This window comes from Sitophilus oryzae, unplaced genomic scaffold (genome assembly GCF_002938485.1).
Source record: "Sitophilus oryzae breed Bouriz unplaced genomic scaffold, Soryzae_2.0 scaffold_1146_pilon_pilon, whole genome shotgun sequence".
In the NCBI taxonomy this organism is placed as follows: Eukaryota; Metazoa; Arthropoda; class Insecta; order Coleoptera; family Curculionidae; genus Sitophilus; species Sitophilus oryzae.
This window is the reverse complement of record NW_022145778.1, coordinates 511374-533270: the sequence shown is the minus strand read 5'-3', so window position 1 is coordinate 533270 and position 21897 is coordinate 511374. Positions and strand designations below refer to the sequence as shown.

At 34.5% G+C, this 21897-nt stretch overlaps 1 protein-coding gene across 1 annotated transcript; it reads left to right on the top strand.

Annotated features, from left to right (window-relative positions):
• Positions 1 to 111: 111 nt before the first annotated feature.
• Positions 112 to 21429, top strand: LOC115886737 (apoptotic protease-activating factor 1-like). The gene is made up of 13 exons (XM_030906013.1): positions 112 to 499; positions 550 to 750; positions 807 to 1009; positions 1062 to 1296; positions 1434 to 1663; positions 10271 to 10823; positions 14236 to 14420; positions 14509 to 14632; positions 14752 to 14922; positions 16252 to 16615; positions 17081 to 17322; positions 18668 to 18932; positions 21078 to 21429. The coding sequence occupies exons 1-9, from the start codon at positions 374 to 376 to the stop codon at positions 14872 to 14874; spliced, it is 1980 nt and encodes a 659-aa protein (XP_030761873.1). The 5' UTR covers positions 112 to 373; the 3' UTR covers positions 14875 to 14922; positions 16252 to 16615; positions 17081 to 17322; positions 18668 to 18932; positions 21078 to 21429.
• The last annotated feature ends 468 nt before the right edge of the window (positions 21430 to 21897 follow it).

Here is a 21897-nt window from a genome sequence, read left to right as displayed (position 1 = left end):
CCAAATTTTGAAAAAAGTAGCCCAAATTGCGACAAATCGCCCAATCTGGCCACACTGTGCCTAATTCCAGTTTCCAGGTTATGTTTAGTTTTGTGTTCTGTGGTTATGTTATTGTTTATCTATCTGTCAATTTGTCTTAAAAGAATTGCAATGTGAATTTTATCACTTTTATTTTATTTAATTCTTAATATTCTCTTATATTTTTTCATAATTAACACTAACATTAAGCGAGACATTGAATTAATATATTAGTTTTGTATTTTTAAGTTTAATATCTATCTAATTTTAATGGAGCCAGCAGAACAAAGACTTTTTCCCTTGGTTAAGTCGTTTTTGTAGTTTTTGTGCTTTTTTTTTCATTAAACCAGGTAAAATGGAAGAATGCTCAATTTCTCGATTAAGGCTATACTCTAAAGAAATTAATTTAGACGATTTCATTGATTTTGCCATACAAACAGGTGTCCTGAACAAAGACAGTTATTGTGAAATTTGGTCTAAGGTAAATTTATCATTTCACAGTTCTTTTATTTGTACAACTGATATTTTTAGCCTGAAAAGCATAGACTAGATAAACTTTTCTACAAAGTTGTAGAAAAAGGTTGTAGTTACGTAAAATTAGCTCTAGACTATTTAAATGAAAAAGTGCCAAATATAAATGAAATTATCAACGATGAAGAAAATTTTAGGAAGTCTACTATTAGAGGAAATTTTCCTAAGTTACCTCCCCATTATGTTAAAAGGGAATCGCTAGTAAGCTTTATCATCTATTATTATTATTTTTCTTTGTACTTTAATTTCAGTTTTAGGCGTCGGTCGTTAAACAACATTTACAAGAATTAACATGGGATCAACCATTGGTCATTCATGGTATGATGGGATATGGAAAATCCTGCCTTGTAAATGAAGTTCTGCATGATAAAATATTAAGAAAATGTTTTGATAATTATATTTTTTGGATCAATTTGGGGGAACATCAAAATTCGGATAATATATTGCAAACTATGTTAAAGTATGTGTTCTTTTTTGTTTAATTTTCTATATTACTAAACATAATTTTTTAGTCTTTACACAAGAGCATGTGATAGCCCTAACAAAGTTTATTGTCCGGAAGATATACTTGATCTAAAAGAAAGATTAAAGCAATTATTTTTGGAGTCACGTCTAAAAAATGCTTTGTTAATACTAGATGATGTGTGCAATACTGAGGTGCTCAAATTATTTGATATAGGCTGTAGAACGGTTATTACGACCCAAGACAAAAATATTTTAAGAAATGAAGCTGTACATCTTGTAGAGGTAAGTTTTATATAAATTTAGAATATTTTTTTGTAATTATGTCTTAAATTCAGCGTTCTTAAATCTCCTTAATAATACTGTTTAGAAAATTGGTTCTCACTAAATAATTTGGCTTATTAAAAATGGTTTAATTTTAGGTTAAAAGTGGATTCTTGCTTGAGGAAGCTATGGAACTGTTTAAATTATCTTTAGATACAAAGAAAGACTTGCCTGTCGTTGCTGAAGAAGTTTACCGAACTTGCAAAGGCCATCCCATGCTCATAGCTTTAATTGGTTCTTATTTGTCAGAAAATAAGACAGTTTTTAGCATGAACGATGACCAAATATGGGAGTATATTAGATTTATGTTTTCAAAGGGAGATTACAGGTTAGTTGGTACAAGTTTTTAATTATTTACTTATATAATTATAGAATAGTCTCACAAACTTATCTAAATAAACTCCCTAGATTTATCTAATTATACAGAAGAGACATGGGTAATTTTGGACCAATGACCAAATTTTAATTGGGTTTATTTGTATTTTTTTACTCTAACTTTGGTGACCGCCGTTTGTTAATTTTTTATTAGTTACTGTTTAATATCAATTATGAATGTATGAAACAAGCCCTAATGTAAAAAAATAATTTTTACATATAATAAACATTTTATTAAAGAAAAAAATAACTACTCTTTCAAAATAGTAGATGTTTTAAAAAGACGTTGAAGTTGAGATGGAAGAGAAATGCCAGTTCTTTTTATTTTTTACATATTTTATTTTTATCTTAGTACTTCATACATAAAAAAATGTTAGGGGCAGATGCTTAAATTCCCATCTCTGGTTAATATTTTCTGTGTTATTTGTTATAGGACATTCAGGATAAACAACTCGTAACCGTATACACCAGTGTACACGATTTCGAGTTGTTGAGGGCTAGGCTGATTATTTTTTTTTCCTTCTTTTTTATATATTTCCTTCATTATTTATTATAAGTATGTTTATAATTGTATTTTAAATTATATTTTTTTCAATTTGTAACCACTAAATGTATTAAGCGTTATAACGTCACAACAAAATTAAAATTATGTAAAGAAATATTTTTTCTCCGTGTATTTAACAAAAAATCAGTAAAATATATAATAAAATCGTACATATTTTTTTCAATATAAAAATGAGTTTAAAGGTCCCCATACACTTCCTTTTATTTGACAACGTTTTATCCGAGCGGGTACGACTGTTTAGTTAAAACCGTCAGTGTATGTGAATGTTCTATCACATGTATAAATCGTTATAATTTATTATTTTAATAGATAGATGTGTGAAAAAATACTTAACAATACAACTATTATATTTAGCGCCCAACGTGAGGCGCCATATATAATAGGTACTCTACTATATAAAAACATTCCACAGTCGCTTGTCCAGACACTCATCCTTACATAGAAATTAGTCGACTGCGTGGCGTATTGCCTGTTAGTTGATTCTGAAATTTTTTATCGCGTGTATAGCCCGTTATAATTTTATTAGTTTAATATATAAATTAATAGATATTTTAACTGTACGATTCGACCCATTTGTTCCTACCTGATAGTGTATGGACATAAACTGGCAAAACCGCACAATTTTATTCAAGTCAGTGTCGCGAACAGGTCTTTATCTATTTTTTCGGCGCATTGTATCATTTTCTTCTATTCTTTTGCATTTTCTGGTGTTTTCTAGCCGTTCGGTTAAAACGGAGCAAAATATCCGAAGCTTTGTCCGAAGTGTATGGGGGTCTTAAGACCTCGTTTATACTGAGAGACTTTCAGTCGACGCGGCGTCGATTTGAGGGTCGAGCATTCCTTACTGTCGCTTCTGTAAAGATAAGATATTCGTGAATGAAGCATTTAAAATAATATACAGGGTGGTCCGAAATGTATTCCGGAAAGTTCGGTAGCATATTCTGCACATTAAAATAAGTAACAAAGTTCGTATGAATGTATGTCGTAAAATGGTTAGTTTCGGAGATACAGGGTGTAGAAGTTTCATTTTTATTTCGATTTTTTTTCAAATAATTTCTGAACTAACGTCAATATTTGGATGAAAATTGGTATTTGAGAGTTTTTTGACAGGAGAAATTTGATTTTGATGTCAATATGACTCCTACTTGTAGAGGGCGCCACCTACATATTTTTTAACTGGTTTAAAGAGTAGTAACTTTTTCTCCGTACCTGTATAAAACAACTAAGTAAAAGAATATACATTTACGACGTTTTTTACGTAGAAAAGGTCCCTTGGTAAAAATCGTTCCGAGTAATGGTTCTCGAGATATTTGGAATCGAAATTATCAATCCCTGTCAGCATTCACATAAATTAATCATGTTGACTAAATAGTTATTAGACTGAAATCATAAATTTGAAAAGTTTTTGAGTCAAAAGTTCAATAGAAACTGTTTTATCATAATTTTTTCGCAGAAAAGCTTACAATTAATTTAAAAAAATTAAAATTTTTCAAATTTATTTTTTCGCTCAACTAACTACTCAAAGTGTTTATTTTTTGTCAATAATGGCATGTATTGACTATTTCCATTCTAAATATCTTAAGAACGGTTGCTCGTAGCGATTTTTACCAAAAGACATTTCTTACGTAAAAAGTCACGGAGATGTATATTTTTTCACTCAGTAGTTTTATACAGGTATGGATGTAACAGTTTATTTTACAGCGAAGAAAATAAGCCTAGCTTGTTTGGGGGTCTACACGTGTTTCCGCCCTTAACACGATAATTTTCTGGGAAAGTCGTAAAATCTGTTTAGTCTGAGGGACCCTTCTTTTTCTCTGGGAAAAACTAAATATTTTTCTGTTCGACTTAAATCTCACGATCATAAAATTAATGAATTGCCTTATAGAATGGCTGGGAACCAAGAAATCTTTAATAGAAATCAACAAAGTCGTGAGAACTAAGCTCTAGCCAGACTAAATAAACAGACCCTTATAGAGAAGCCTCTATGCAACGCGACACCAGCTATTTTTAATATCCATGTCCCATGCCACATGTTCGATAAACCGACGACTAGCCCACCCTGGTCGAATCAAACGTTTTGATATAAATAAGTTAAATAACTAAATTAACAAGGTTCACGTAACGTTATCCTGAAGGATTGCTGTCCTTTTTTTATCCTATGCAGCTCCGAAATTATGAGAAATAAATAAATATGTAAGATTACACTGAAATATAATGAATATAAATTAGAATTGTGATTTGGTAGTTTTTTTTTTAAGAGTAATCCTCAATTTGTGTTAGGTAAGAATATAGTTAAACAATGATAGGGTAAATTCAGGAAATAATGAGATTTACGTAGATATTTATGATAATTGAATTTAATAGCCGAAGCTAACATTACTACTGCCATCTAGGTTATATGGTGTGAGTTAAGCCTAAAACACTAGGGGGTTGGAACCTCCTCGGCCAATCAGAGGGTACCGGTAAAAGGGTGCCTGATGATGATACGAGGAACCAAAACCATAAGTGGAGCCTACAAACTTACCCCACTTACCCTGGATGAAGTGTGTTGAAAAATCGTTTTCTAAATCAGTTCACTTCTGTCTTTTTAAGTAGTTTGACGTGTTTGGCTTCGTGTGCGAATCTCAGTATTTCTTGGTATATATTTTTTTATTTTAATAGTCTTTGATTTTCTGAAGTTCTTAAATTTAAAATACTAAGTTTTCCAAAAGATTAACATATTTTTTGATTATCAGTTTAGTAAATTTTATTTCTTTCTTTAAATTAAATACTAATTTAAATTTGATTTCTTATTTTTTTCTCTTTCTTAAATTTTAATTATATTAATTTTCTTTCTCTAAGTCAGTTTCTGATAGAATTAGATATTATCTTATTTTACTCTTAGGATCATTGTTTTAAACGCTTAATTTTCTTTTTAATTTTAAATTGTTGTTATATATATTTTTTTGTCTTTCTTTTATTTTTGCTATTTAATTTCTTAGTATTGTTGCGAGCCGGTGTGGACTCGACCTAACCTCACAATATGGCCCGCCCTCGGATGACCTTAACATCGCATAGACACCGCAATGATTCATTCGTTCGAGAAGAATAGAGACCCACTAGAATGGACTAGTACATACGAGAACATTCGAAAACCTCTCTATGCGCCTAACGATCTTTGGACTATTCTAGATTTCTTTTACCTGTCGGTATAAAAGCCGGCGGCAGTGGCCTAGAGAGGGCAGTTATAAATATACAGTTGACGCGCTAAAATTCAAAATAAATTCTTAGTTATAAATCGTTTGTAAATAGTTCTATAAGTCTTTTATCGTTATTATTTTTGTTCATTAGTGTTAAATAAATAGTGTTTAAATAAATTGTGACTTTCTATCCACACGGAACCGACGAAAAACGTAACAATTGGTGTCAGGTGTGGCGTGTGTGATAGACTAGAAAAATAAAAAGACTAACAATGGCTGCGAAGAAATTGTTGAAAGACTTGAAAGTGTCCGAACTGAAATCCATATTGGAAGAGAGAGAGTGCGAGACAGATGGAAAGAAAAGCATTTTGCAAACCAGACTGAGAGACGTTTTAAGGGAGGAAGGCGAGGATCCGGACACATTTTGCTTTGAGTTCGAAGGTGACCTTGACTCGTGCCTACAAAAATTAGAAGCTAAAATGACGGAAAACTCTCAAAAATTAGAAGACAGTTTGAATGACAAAATTACAGAAAATTCCCGGGAATTGCAAGACAATTTAAACGACAATTTGAATAGTAAAATAATTGACTTGGAAGTTAATTTAGAAGATAAAATCACAGAGAATTCTCAAAAATTAGAAGACAGTTTGAAAGATAAAATTATGGAAAATTCCCAGGATTTAATTAATATTTTAGAGGATAAAATCATAGAAAATTCTAAAGATCTACAAGCCAGTTTCAATGACAAAATACTTAATTTAGAAGAAAGTTTAAACAATAAGATTATAGAGAATTCTACGGAACTACAAGACAAAATAACGGAGATTGAGGAAGATGTAAATAGAAAAATCGAAATTTTAAAACAAGAAATAGAAAAGGCCAATTCACCAAAATGTCAAGAAACATCGGAGGCACCGAAACTAGTCGAAAATAAGTATATCTCAAAGTCAGTTATTAAGCCTCCACAGTTTGACGGAAAAACCGCTTGGGCCAATTATTTTTGCCAGTTTGAGGCCGCTGCGAGAGCGAACGATGGACAATCGCTGAAAAGGCTACCGCTTTGACTGTCGCACTGCGAGATGCGACTGATATCCTGCAGACATTGTCACCATCGGAACAGGGAGATTATCAGCAATTGGTACGACATTTAGAAATGAGGTACGGCCAAGCTCATTTGGAACATGTCTATCATTCCCAGCTAAAAAATCGCATTCAAAAGTCAAATGAGTCTCTGCAGGAGTTTGAAGCCGACGTAGCGCGCCTCGTTCGCCTTGCGTACCCTGCTATGCCCGAAAATGTTATGGAGCGCTTAAAAATACAGGCTTTTATTGATGGTTTATGTGACAACGAGACAAGGCAAACACTTCTTTTAGCTCATCCAACGCATTTGGGAGATGCCCTAGCACGTGCCCTGGAATTTGAGGCCGCGAAAGAATGCTCTAGGTCTCTAGGATTTGTACGGGCTGTTGAGGAGAGTACCGACGATTCCAAAGTGGAAAGGATTGTGCGGAAAGTACTGGATCAGTATATGAGTAAGAAGGGGGGACCGATTCGCTGTTGGAATTGCGGACAGATGGGAAATCGTTGCAAAGAAGAGAAAGAAGTGAAAGTCTTAAGGACGACTGTGGTTGGTGATAGTTGGCAAACCGAAGATCTTGCAAATGACCAAATCAGTGATCCAGAGTTGGGCTTGGTGATTAACTGGAAAAACGCGGACCAGAGACCAACGTGGGAGGAAGTTTGCAGATATTCGCCGAACGTGAAGTCGTACTGGGCCCAGTGGAATTCCTTGGTAATAGATAACGGACTACTTCGCCGTGTGATCGAGAGACCGGAGGGACAAGAAGAGAGAAGGCAGATCGTCATTCCAAAGAAGAGGGTCCCAGAAGTCTTGGAGGAAGTTCACAATGGAACCAGCGGAGGACATCTTGGTGTTACCAGGACACTTGGCAAGCTGCGTGAACGGTTCTACTGGGTGAACTGCAAAGAAGATGTGAGGGGCCTGGTGTAAGAAATGTGACATTTGCGCAGCCATTAATGGGCCACAAAAGCGTGGTAAAGCCCCTATGCGCCAGTACAATGTTGGTAGTCCCTTCGAACGAATAGCGATCGACGTGGCTGGTCCTTTCCCGGAGACGAACGATGGCAACAAATACATTGTGGTAGTAATGGATTACTTCAGCAAATGGGTAGAGGCCTACGCGTTGCCAAATCAAGAAGCGTCCACGATTGCTGATGCTCTTGTTAAGGAATGGATCTGCAGGTTTGGTGTTCCAATGGAGCTGCATTCAGATCAGGGAAGAAACTTCGAGTCCAATCTGTTCCAAAGCGTCTGTGAAGTCCTTAACATCCGCAAGACCAGGACGACGGCTCTACATCCACAATCCGATGGGATGGTTGAACGCATGAACAGAACCATCAACCGTTATTTGGCCAAAGTAGTCTCTGACCACCAAAGAGACTGGGACAAATTCCTTCACCTGTTCCTGTTGGCCTACCGCTCATCCGTCCAAGAATCCACAGGGCAAACTCCAGCCAGCATCGTTATGGGACGGGAAGTGCGCCTACCCTGTGATCTGAAATTTGGTTGCCGACCGGGAGAAGAAGTCGCCGGAGAAGATTATGTCCACACACTACGTCAAAGGATGGACGACATTCATCAGAGAGTCCGCCTAAATATTCAAAGTGCTAGTGACCGAATGAAGGAACACTACGACATTCAAGCTGAGCATGGAGGATACCAACCAGGGAAGTTGGTGTGGCTATATAACCCGCAGAGACGTCGTGGGTTATCTCCGAAGCTACAATCCTCGTGGGAAGGGCCATACGAAGTCATGGATAGAATTAATGACGTCGTATACCGTATCAGAAAATTGCCAAAAGGAAAACCGAGGGTAGTCCATTTCAACCGTTTGAGCCCCTACCAAGGCGAAATAGAAGATCGTGCTGGGACCGTGAGAACCTGCAGCTTTGATCCCCCTGATTCGGAGATGTCCTTTGACGACTTCATGGCCCGATACAACAGCAGTGAGAAGGCTCGCTATGGTGTAACCAAAGAAGATCAACGAGACCTCTTCTCCGTGCCTCCTGATTATTCGCTCGCTCATTGTGTGGCTCGAGATTTGCGGATGTCCAGAGGAATCGCTGCGACGTTCAATGAGAAGTTTGGGCGTGTCGGAGAACTACGCCGACAGGATCCAGAGGTTGGAAGCGTCTTGAGGCTAACCGGCAATGCACATGGTCAAGCAAGGCACATCTTCTACCTGGTCACCAAGGAATGGTCCCCGAGTAAGCCGACTTATCTCAATCTATGGAAGACCCTGATTGAACTGAGAGAAGCCCTGCTAAATAACAACATTGCACGATTAGCCATTCCGAAGCTGGCGTTTGGACTCGATGGTTTGAGTTGGCGTACAATCCGGAACATGATTGAAGTCTTGTTCAGATTTACGGGAATCGAGATCCTCGTTTGCTGCTACAACCCAAAGCTGAGATCGGGAGAGAAAACTGTAGACTGCTATTTCCACCAGACTTCGCAATGTACCAGGGGCCGGCTTTACAAATACCGTCATTCACCGTATACATCTCGGGACGAGCATGTGCCTAAGAAGGGGGCAGTGTTGCGAGCCGGTGTGGACTCGACCTAACCTCACAATATGGCCCGCCCTCGGATGACCTTAACATCGCATAGACACCGCAATGATTCATTCGTTCGAGAAGAATAGAGACCCACTAGAATGGACTAGTACATACGAGAACATTCGAAAACCTTCTCTATGCGCCTAACGATCTTTGGACTATTCTAGATTTCTTTTACCTGTCGGTATAAAAGCCGGCGGCAGTGGCCTAGAGAGGGCAGTTATAAATATACAGTTGACGCGCTAAAATTAAAAATAAATTCTTAGTTATAAATCGTTGTAAATAGTTCTATAAGTCTTTTATCGTTATTGTTTTTGTTAATTAGTGTTAAATAAATAGTGTTTAAATAAATTGTGACTTTCTATCCACACGGAACCGACGAAAAACGTAACAGTATTGTAATAAAGTAGGTGTTGTGTAAAATCAGCATTTTATTTCTACTTCAACACCTTAAACCTAAAATTATAAAAGAATACTGAGAACGGTCCGTCGATCGTTTCTTCAAGAGAGAAGTACTGAAGCATCGACAGCACAGAGCCGCAAGTCCACAAGTTCTTGCTGACCAGATTAAGACATTGTTGGTAAGTCCTAGTAGAAGTTGATTACTAACTTTACAGGAGGATCCACGATGAGAGGCACACGTATTATTGATTAAGTTTTATTTTGGTAATTTAATGTGATAATTTACAAGAACGCCACGAAGATTCGTTGCTCTCAATATCCAAGTGCCCCGCTCATTAATATTTAAATAAATATTAAGCTACCATTTTTTTAGTCAAGGTCACGCTACCATTAGAGAAAAATTCATCACACGGACGAAAAGTTATTACTCTTCAAAACACTTAAAACACATGTAGGTGGCGCCCCCTACAAATGGGAGTCATATTGACATTAAAATCAAATTTCGCATGTCAAAAAAACTCCCAGACACCAATTGTCATCCAAATATTGAGTTCACTTCAGAAATTATTTGGAAAAAGTCGAAATAAAAATGCAACTTCTATACCCTGGATCTCCGAAACTAAGCATTTTAGGATATACATTTATACGAACTTTTTTATTTATTTTTATTTGCAGAATATGCTGCCGAAGTTTCCGGAATACAGTTCGGACCACTCTGTATATTTTTGATTATATTGTAGCTTATATTATTTTTTTACGCATCTCTAAAATTTAGGTTAAACGATTTTGATGACGACGTCAGAATTCCCAGCGAAAAGATCAGGACATGCGTAGACCAACTCCTCAGTAGGAAAGAGCTAAAATCCAGATATATGGACCTGGCTATATTCATGCAGGACGTGAACATACCTCCAGAAGTCCTAAAAATTCTTTGGAACACCACCATAACCGACGTGATGCACACCATGAACAAATTCGCACAAAAATCTTTAGTTGTGCCATTTTATCATAGCAACCAACAAAGGTTTATTTATGGAGTGCACGATATCCATTTGAAATACCTCAAAGAAGAAACGAAGGATCATATCCAGGAAATTCACAAGAGGCTGATTGATAATTATGATTTGCTGATTAATGGGAATTATGCCAAATTGCCTGATGATAACTACAGTTTTCATTTTATCGGTTATCATATGTCCGAAGCTCGGGAATTTGCGAAATTCGAAATGTATTTTAATTTGGAGTTTTTGGAAGCAAAAATCAGGGCTGTGGGTAAAGATGACGTCTTGACAGATATGGAGACATACAGAGACTTGATTACGGGAAAGGTAAGTAAATTTTGAGCTGCTTATATAAAACGATGAGTAATCCAAAATTATATTTGGCCGTTACTAGTGTTGGTAACTACTTGAAATTATATTTTTGGACAATTTCTCCTTTTTTCTTCTGAAAATCCGTTTTTTTATCTGAAAAATTAAAAAAGTTATAGGCGTGAGCCACTAAAAGTAATAGGCGTGAGCCACTTTTGAGAAACACCGGGTATACCGAGTGCGTCTCAAAAGTGGCTCACTCCTATAACTTTTTTATTTTTTGAAATTAAAAAAATACAGATTTGGCATGTTAGTATATGAGATAAATTAGGATTGATTGACGTATTAAATTGTTTTCGGTTACTCTCTGTTTCACCGGAAATGACTACAACTTTTGATTTTTAAATGGCACCCTTGGTATTTTTTACTTTATTTAATAGAAAATGACACTCTAAATAGAATGACATATCATATGCCAACTTTTGACATTCTCGCTTAAAAAAATTGTATTTTAAATTTCGGTGCCCGGTGGCGTAGAGGTACAGGCTCTCGTCTACCAATCTCAAGGTGTGGGTTCGATTCCCACACCCGGCATTTCATCAGCCGACTATTTTTATTAAAATAAAAATAGTTTGGGTACCTAGGTCGACTCAGCCTTTAATGAGTACTTGGGATTCACAATCCTGAGGTAATAATAGGCGGTTGAAGCGTAGTGCTAGCCACATTACCTTCCTTGTATACCGAACGGCTCTCTAGTATAGCAAGCTGTACCTTGCTACTCCCAAGGCGTTGAACGCTATATACGGGAGCTATTATTATATTTTAAATTTCAATCTAGAATGCCATGGCTGTGTTAAAACACCTAATTTTTAATCAAGGAGCCTTGGAAAAATAGATTTGATCGTCTAATGTTTTTAGTGTCTTATCCTGGCCGCTTAAAAGATGCCCAAATCGTATTTTTAAACATATTTCAATTTTTTTGAATGAGGGTGCATTAGCATATTTGGAAAAGGCATTTTTTTACTAATAATTTGGTACCACACACTTGGTATTTGAGTCAAATTTTTGTTATAAACCGCATGTTACAATTTCCCATACAATAAACCATATGCGAAAATGTCAAAAGTTGACATTTGATATGTCATTATATTCAGAGTTTCATTTTCTATGGAATAAAGTAAAAAATACCGAGGGTGCCATTTAAAAATCAAAAGTTGTAATAATTTCAAGTGACCAAAAACAATTCAAGTGACCGAAAACAATTTAATACGTCAATCAATCCTAATTTATGTCATATACTAACATACCAAATCTCGTTTTTTTATCTGAAAAAAATAAAAATGTTATAGGTGTGAACTAGTAGTGGGAACTATCGAATGAATACTATCGAAACATTCGATAGTTGCAACTCATTCGAATAATTCGATAGTTAGTAAGAAAACATTCGTTGAAAACTATTCGAATAAAAAATATCGAATGGATCCGTCATCTGCCTTGAAATATTGTATTCTAGTAATTCGGCAGCAAAAACCATTCATTTATAAGATTCATTCATTTATGAAATTCATTTATTCGTCAGGATGGATTATAATAAAATATTAACTGAATTTTAGTTGTCGCCCGGCGACGTAGGTTTTTTTCCGAGAAACCCGACAGCGAGCGGTCGGTGGCAATGCTATGAAAGAAGCCGGCATCTTTGATTTTTGCGGAGTCAGATATAGATAAGGACACATTATTTTTTTATTGAGGTGCTAGTATTTACACAAAAATACATTATGAAGGGCGCTGTTGCCATATTTTGGTATTAGTTGATATTAGCAAAGAATATTATTGTTTGGCTTTAGTTAGTTAGGGATAGTATGTCTATATATTCTGCATTTTTTTTTTAATATTCTATTGTTACACTGCAATAATACTTGTTATTTTGGATGTAGGAAAATAAGTTTTAATGTTTTTAAGCAAAGACTGGTTTAATAAATAATAATAACAGTAATAATAACTATTAACAATAAAATTTAAAATCATTTAATATAAATATTTTTTTTAGTCTCTAAATTTTTTGTGTGTAGCAACGTTGGTTTATTAAATAATAATAATTACAGAACTAATTTGTTATATTAACAACAAATTTTAAAATCATGAAATATAAACATTTATTAATTTTCTAAGCATGCAGTGTAATGGAAGAAAAATATAAATAAAAAATTAGAAATCAAAATTATTTATATTAGGTGCTTTATATTACTATTTAAAAATTATATTTACTTTTACTGGCATTTACTTTAAAAAATAAATGAAATATTTCTTCGCAAAAACTACATGTAAGAGAATTAGCATAAACAAAATACAAACATCGTTAACTTTTTTTTTAAATTGGCACGTGTAAAACTTTCATTTTAATTTTCTCACCCCATAGTTTGAGTTCGATAACCATTTACTTAACCACATTACTTTAATATGATTATTAAGTTCAACTAATTCATATTATTAAAACATCTAAAATACAAATATGTACTTTTAAAATTAATTTAAGTTCATCTCATCTCTCTTAAAAATTGCTACTTCTCAAAATTTCCCATTAAAAAATAGACCATATACCATATAAAATTAAATAATTGAAAGATCGGACTACGGAAAACCACACAACTTTTCGGAAAAATTTTGACCACCTGCACATGCACACAATCGTCAATAAATAAAATTAAAAAATAACTACTATTTTAGTATTTTAACTATTTTAGTAAACGCAAAAATAGCACAGTATTTATACGGTGAAGTTATAAAAATTTGGAAGAACTAATAATGCACTGACGCATACAAAAATCAAACGAATACTAAATTTCATTTGTCAAAAGCATTCGATAGTCGTGGCTCAACGATAACCATTTAGTCGCACAGCGAGGTTGTCACATATGCTTTAGTATACAAATGAATGAATGATTTTATTCGAATAAAACCATTCGATAGTTGAAATCATTCATTCATTAACCATTCGATAGTCTAATTCATTCGATAGTTCCCATCACTAGTGTGAACCACTTTTGAGGAACACCCGGTATATACAAATAAAAAAAATCTTGAACTACAATTTTTAAAATTAAACAGAAAAATATGGGTGCAAAAACTATCAATATAAATACAAAAAATAAGAAAACGATACAACAAAAATATAAAAATAATACATACCTACATATTAATAAAATTTAACATTTTTTACAAAAAACTCACTAATATTATAATAGGTCTTTGCTAAAAGAATATAAATGGGAACGTTATCTATTACAACACTAGCTGTTGCCATACTATACGAGGGTTTTCTGAAAAGTGTCTGACTTCACAATAATGCAAAACTTTTTTTGAAACTTTATAACCTAAATCTGTTTATTGATAACACGTCTCATTAGCAATATGTAAATTATATTTATTTCAGGATGCTGCCTTAGATACCAAACTAAACCATTACAAAGAATTTATAAGGAAACACGGTGCCAATCTGTATAACTTTCCTAAAACCAGTATTATACAATACGCTTTGCAAGAGAAAAAAGATTCCTGTATTTACGACACTGCCGTAGCTTATGCCAAGACTTCTCCCAGACTTTTCTTCAAGTTTATGTAAATATTGAATTTTGTAATTTTATTAGTTTAACATCGTTATTTTTACTGCAAAATGTTTCTTGCAAAATATATTTTACTTTTTTAGTCGGTCGGTGAGTGAGGATTTAGACGAGTTCCAGAATATCAACATACGAGATGACATAACCTGTGCCTGTTTTGTCAATTCTGTTAAGCATATCCTTCTTGGATTCTCCAGTGGAAAAATTAAGGTATTGAATGGAGGACTTATTTTAATGGATAAGTAATGTATCCTCCTTGGATAGACTATTTTTTATTATTTGTCTGAGGCTCAGACATAGCTTTAAAAATAAAATTTACTTTATTTTAGTTATTTTATGAGAGATATGAGAAAGAAATATCAAGTTTTGCTGGTCATTCATCACCCATTAAAAATTTGATTATTAGTCCGGATAAAAGTCATTTTTGTCAATTGGTTCGGAAGGTTTGGTGAAATTTTGGAAATTTTCTGATGACAGAAGAAACAGCATAGAATCCATAGGTAAATATAATTTTTTTATTATTAACTTTCAACTAAACTATGCAAAAAGCCTGATTTTTATGCGTCCATTATCCGTTGATACGATATGGTCCGACGGCGCTCTGATTGGTCATAGCGTTTTCGCGCCACTTTTATCCGTAAATTTTTTACTCCAGCCCGTCAACGGAGAAAGATCTACGATAACGGGCGTTTTGACACTTTTTTGACATATTTAATCTAACCTTTATAAAAATATAATAGTACAAGAGCTAGCAACGTCGGAAAAACGAGAATTTTAAGAAAGCTGGTTCTTTAATATATCTTTTGCTACGCTCTCCTGACCATAGTGTGAGCCGTCTGGTTGCCGGTAGACTACTGCGCATTACATTTGTACAGGGTATCTCATTTTCGTATGTTTTATGGGATTTCTCGTTTATGAGCAGAGATATAATGATGCGAATTTCACATTATTTTGCTACTTTTTTATAAAACTAAATATGCTACACATAGGTTTGTCCTAGCCTCTTTAGTTTCAGAAATACAGGGCGAATTTGCGATGCATAGTAGTGGGCAGATGTTGAATACAGATATGGGGATGCGCAGTAGTGAATGCAACGTCTACTGGCAGCCAGACAGTCCGCACTCTGTTCAGGAGAGCATAGCAAAATATATATTAAAGAACAAGCTTTCTTAAATTTCTCTCTCGAAAACGTTGCTAGCTCTTAGACAATAAATAAAACAGCGACATCGTTATGGAAATGAAAATATAAAATGACACCAATCACAAGCAAATCGTATATCCGATGAATATTAGGTAATTACGCCGGCTGCGGCTGTGGTAATAGGCAAGGCTGAATCCATTGTCCTCGCCTTGTATTATATCTCGGATCTGCCGACTGAATAGATTCCCGTGAACTAGTCGTTTAATTAGTTCCTCTAGGTCCGGATCCGATAACAAACGGTTGGTACTCCCCACGCCTGCCTAGCATCAAACGCGCTGGCCGATCCGTACGTAAACTAGTCTTTTATTTAATTCCTTTAGGTCCGGATCCGATAACATACGGCAATACGGCTGGCATCGGGCTCCTGCCTAGCATCGGGCTACGCGCGCTGGCCGATCCGTCACCGTCGCATATTTTGTTATATATCGGTCACAATCTCGATCCCGGAATAGGTCCCGAGGAACTAGTTCTTTGAGAAACCAGGAACTAGTTCCTTTCATTCCGGGGTCGGAATAGTTCATTGGAACTAGTTCGTTCACGAACTACACACCTCACATACACTCTCCCCCCTTATACTGTTTATTCAATAGTTCTATATTATTTTTTAATATCCAAAAATAATGGTTAGGATCTCCAAAAACGACTCAAAGCAACTGGCAAGACCTCTTCAGCCCGGATAATGGAGAAATTCAACCCAAGAAAGAGATAACTCAAAAAAACGACCGTTTGGTCTCCGCGGCTTTCGCCACCTCCTTTCCCGTACCTCCTTACGCAGTCACAGGCTCCAAAAATGGGTGCTGTGTCGTCTGGGATTTGGATACTGGCAAAGAAGTGTGTTCAATCGGACCCAGAGGTTATGAAATTTCTTGCGTACATCTGTCATCGCGTGCGTCATTTTCAGTTATGATGATCTGATCAATATATACAAATTCACAACCAAGAACAACAAGATTGAAGCTGAGTACTCATCAGCTTTATACAACAAGTACAAGGTAAGTAATCATTACGGTTCTACTCACAGGGGAACTATTCTAACTAACATCTCGTTTTCATCATCAAGATTTTTTATATCTATAATTTAGGGAAATATTAAAAAACATTTTACTTATTAAGATTACAAGTTAAAAAACGTGAAATAGTTATGAGCTTTATTAATTAGCTTTTGTACCGAATTTTTAGTTTGACAAATTAGCTCAACTCCCATAGTAATCGTAGTAATTGTTGATTAACGTTTCACGCAGGAAAGGCAATCTTTTTCTTGATAATTGTAAGGTGCGTGAAAAGATTATCCACTTACAAGACATATTTACCGTTTTTTATTTGAGTCTATGGATTTCAACTGTTTGGTATTTTATATATTTTTTCTGCTTTATGCGATATATCCAGATTTTGCAATATTTTTAGTATTATGTATATTTTTTCAGATTTACTTATTTATTGTTTCTTTTTGTTACAAGGTTAAGGCATTTTTCCCTTGCAAACAGGAGATAATAGCGGTGAGTCACAACAATATCAGGCTGTGGAACGTCAATACGAAGAAACCACAGGATCATAACCTCAATTTGGAACCAGAAGAGCAGTGCTTGTGTCTGGCGCTTACTTCAGATTTGAATTATCTGATTTTTAGCACCGAGAAGGGTAAAATATATTTTTGGAATGTTCCAAAGAAGGAAACTTTTAAGGAGATTAAAAGTAAAGGGTAAGTGCTACTTTTTACATATACTTTTGTTTGTCTATAGATGTTAAAGAGATATTTATTTATTAAATGTTAGTAATTTATTTATACTATTATTCTTAGTCTATTTTAAAATACTGTATGATCGAAAAAAAAACGGCGTCAGCGAAGGCTATAAAATGAAAATCGCTGTCTTTTTATATGTAAATTTATATGGGAAATGTCATTGATCGTCATTTCCCAGCCAACTGGACTCCGTCTTTTTTTCGCTCATACGGTATATGACATATATTTACATTCTTATTGCTTCTATTTCTGATCTACAAGTTGATGTTATTAAGGTTTTCAATCTAAGGTCTCATCTCTGAGATACCATATCATCATCTTAACTTTTTTAACACGGACCTAGATTTTTTATTCTTTAGTGTGGGTTTACATGCTTCCGTCGTGCGCCGCCCGTTGTTTTTATGCAATATCATTGTTTTTTTTTAAATTACATTCTTCTCATCAATTCCGGATTTTGGAAATAAGCAAAACGATTCAAACTTTACTAACTGCTGCTCTAAATAACACTTGTGTGGACAAAGAAAAACAAGTCCCAAGGTTTTTTAAACAGTGGATTCTGCGCCTCCAGGTCCTCTTCAAGGCCTTTCCCTGGAGTATCAACTGAAGTAGACCATATTTGGTTCCTCATTAGATATTATAATTTTCGTTGTTTAATAATATTCACTATTTCGTTCTCCTTTTGAAGCATTTCCAAAATGGTCTTGTTGGATATGTGGTCTACCCAGGAGATTCTGAAAATTCTTCGGTATAGCCACATCTGGAAGGCTTTTCTTTTATTTCTGGACGCTTCTGTTAATGTCCAGGACTCGTCACCATACAGTAGCACAGATCAGATAGCATTTAAGCCGTCTTAGTTTGGTTTGTAAATTAAAATCTCTATTCCTGAACAGATTTTCCATTCTTAGGAAAGTAGCTCTTGTTTTCTCTATGCGGCATTTTATATCTACAGAGTGGTTCCATTGTTCATTAATAATAGTACCCAAGTATGTGTAATTAGTTACTCTTTAGATTGGTCGAGTATTGGTTACCAGTTGACCGGGTTGTATGTTATATTTACTAATTACCATGAACTTGTTTGTTTGTCGATTTATCAGTTTCGGAGACCTTCGAGGGAAACAGCGTACACAATGGTATCGTCCGCGTAACGTATATTGTTAAGTCTCTCCGTTAACTAATAATGAGAATTACATACCATACTGCAACCTGATTTGAGTGACGGAACGACGGATGCGTATAAAGCCGCCTTAACTCTTATTCAATGCTCTCGTTGGACATACTTTACTTTTTATACTAATTTTTTCAGTCTAGCCAAATCCTTGGACACATTCTACGACGAAAACAAAACTTTTCACATTCTGCTGATAGGATCGGACAAGAGAACTTTACAACAGTGCTACATACACCCCAATAAGGATAGTACCGAACTGTGTTACACCAGTACGCCGCTGTTTGTGGCTCACTGGAAAAACAATCAGCCATTTTTTCCGTTGGTTTCCAGTCCAGAGAATAAGATTCAGGTTTACAGAGGATACTCCCTTATTTCTGAGACAGATAAAATAAACGTTACGGTAAGAGAAATAAATGTTTATTTTTATTTGTTAGTGACAATATTATGTTTTTCCTCAGAACACTTTAGCCATAGAATTGCATATATAGAAATTTTAAAACATTTTCCGATGCACGTCATCAACTTTGAGTGACAAGCGATGGCGACAGCGCTGCCAGATTGTGATGTATTTATGAGATGAATCTTAATTTAAAAGTGACAAACAATATATTTAATATATAATTTTTTAAGGCAGCAGCTACTCGCTACAAATTGAAATAAGTAGAAATAACTTGAAAGTGGTATAATGTGCTTACCAATCAATCTTACTTCTTTGACTGCAGTCAAGGGTAATAAAGGACCCTTATTGTCACTTTCTCGTTTAAAATAGTTTATCAGGGATGCTACAAGCTCTTTGCTTCGACTGTTTAAATACTTCGGCATATTTTCAATCCACAATTTCAAAAAATGCAGTAAAAAATCTCGAAAATTTAGTTCTTAAAAGAACTGTTTGTGCTTAGAAGTACAATTTAAGAAAAAAAAACTGTGAAAAACGGCAAAAACGAGAATTATTCCCAAAAATTCAACAACACGATATTATACAAAATAATGACTGTGACACTAGGATAATTGTCAAATAATACACGACAAGATTGCTGAACATGGCGCAATGTGACCAACAAGGCGATAATAAAAATCGGTTTAAACTAATTTTTGCAGCTTAAATCTAAATAAAATATCTGTTATAGATCAATGCCGTCTCTAATAGAACAGCCTCGGAGCGAGATTTATGACGTCACGCTAGTTAGATAATACGGATTAATAAATATGTTGTAGAATACACGGAAAACATAATTATTCCTCGTATTTTTGGTTTGTATTTTAAAAATGATATAGTTTACATAAAATATACATAATATACAGTTAATAAATACAATATACACCTATTTATAGTAATAAATACTTTGGCAAATAAAATATGAACTATACAAATGCAGCAAATGTTTTACAATATACAAATAATGAATAGGTACATAAGATAATGGGTGAAATATAAAATATATTTTAAATTTTTGGGTTTGAAAATCGATCTAATTTAAGAAAAAACATTCAATATCTACTAATAGTGATGTATTATTATTTGCATTGACAAAATTTATATGTATATTTTGCAAGTAGGTATTTATGTTCGAAAAATTATATTTGCAAATAATACCATAGAAAAAAAGGCGTCAGCGATGGCTATGAAATAAAGATCGCTGTCATTTTATATGTAAAATTATTCTAAAATTTTTGATTTTCTTGGGATTTAGGTTCGGGAAAAACGCTGATTAAGTTTTCATTTGGTTTTTCATTATTTTTTTTGGTTTAAAAAAACGTTTCGGCTAACATTATAGCCTTCATCAGTGTTGTGTCATATGAAAAAAATAGTGTCGAATATAATCCAAAAATTACATATAAAATATTCACAACCTAACCTAACACCACATAATGTTTACTGCAATTAATAAACTAATATAAACTTGTCAAAAGATGACCATATATTTTTTAAAATTATTATTTTTAACACTAAAATTAATTATATAATAATATTTAATGTAAACTATATCATTTTTAAAATACAAACCAAAAATACGAGGAATAATTATGTTTTCCATGTATTCTACAACATATTTATTAATCCGTAGTATCTAACTAGCGTGACGTCATAAATCTCGCCCCGAGGCAGTTCTATTAGAGACGGCATTGCGTCAGCATGGCCGCAAGTTGCTAACCTAATAAAATTAACTCTAGAAAAGCCCGCGGGAACTGTCAAATTCAAAGTTATTCATTTTACAGATTATACAATCATTTGCTCTATAAAGTATAATGAAGAGCTGCTTGGTATTTTAATTTAGTCAACAAATTTAAACATTTTTGCTAAAATTTCATTTACTCAGGTTTATAGGCTTTAGTGTCAATTTCGATGTGATTGATGACGTGCATCGGAAAATGTTTTAAACTTTCTATAATTAGTTAAGTTTTTGTCGCCATGACAGTTGAAGCATGGCTTATGTGAGTTTTTTTTCTTATTGGACATTCTGAATTGATTGCACATAAATTTTGTTGCGATTTTTTTTGAATTACTGTGTAATATTCACTCTATCTTATGAAAATATTGTTTCAGATAACTCGTCTGTGTTTATCAGCTTGCGGAGACTACGTAATATATGGCCTCTCGACCGGAGAGATCAGAATATTCAACATAAAAAACAAAACCAACACCAAACTCCCGCCAATCGAAAACAGGGGCTCAATCAAGTTTCTCAGCTGTTACGACATGGACAACTACTCAACATTGAACTTGATAGATAATCTGAACAGCGCCTTAGACTTAAACGTCAACAGACAGTATTTCTCGGGGGTGGTAGTGGCAGTTTGTGACAACAACTACCTGTCAGTCCATAAAAACCACCATCCACTGCTGTTGTCTTCTGTAGACAATCCAGTTGTATTCTCAAAAGGTGATCATTTTATTTTGGTGGATTCTTCATGTAAAATCAGTAAATTGGACATCAGAACGAACTCTTTTACGACGTTTGACAGTCATTTGGAGATAGGGAATTTTTCGGTGGCCTTGTTGGCAGCTGCATTTTGTGGTCAAAAGAATTACCTAACCTTGGGCTGTAAGAAAGGCGATTTTTGCTATTTGGACTTGGTGGAACTGAAAGAAAATCATGGAGGGAACCATGTGGCACAATTGAAGGAAACGTTTGAGTTGGAAGAAACTATCAAATCTTGCTGTATTTCGCCTGATGGATGTTTAGTAGTGGCAGGTTTTGTCAGTGGAAATATAAGGGTAAGTTTAGGAAAAAATATATAGAGGGTGTATCGGTACATTTTGAAAATATTTTCCCAGTTATACCGGATGTGTCTCAAAAGTAGCTCACCCCTATAACTTATTAAACTATTATTATTTTTTTAGATAAAAAAATCAGATAAAAATT

Excerpts from the sequence above, each read along its gene's own strand:
- LOC115886737 (XM_030906013.1), top strand. The coding sequence starts at position 374 with ATGGAAGAATGCTCAATTTCTCGATTAAGGCTATACTCTAAAGAAATT. Across the intron at positions 1,010-1,061 it reads ATATTGCAAACTATGTTAAA|TCTTTACACAAGAGCATGTG; the intron begins GTATGTGTTCTT and ends ATAATTTTTTAG. Across the intron at positions 1,297-1,433 it reads AAGCTGTACATCTTGTAGAG|GTTAAAAGTGGATTCTTGCT; the intron begins GTAAGTTTTATA and ends GTTTAATTTTAG.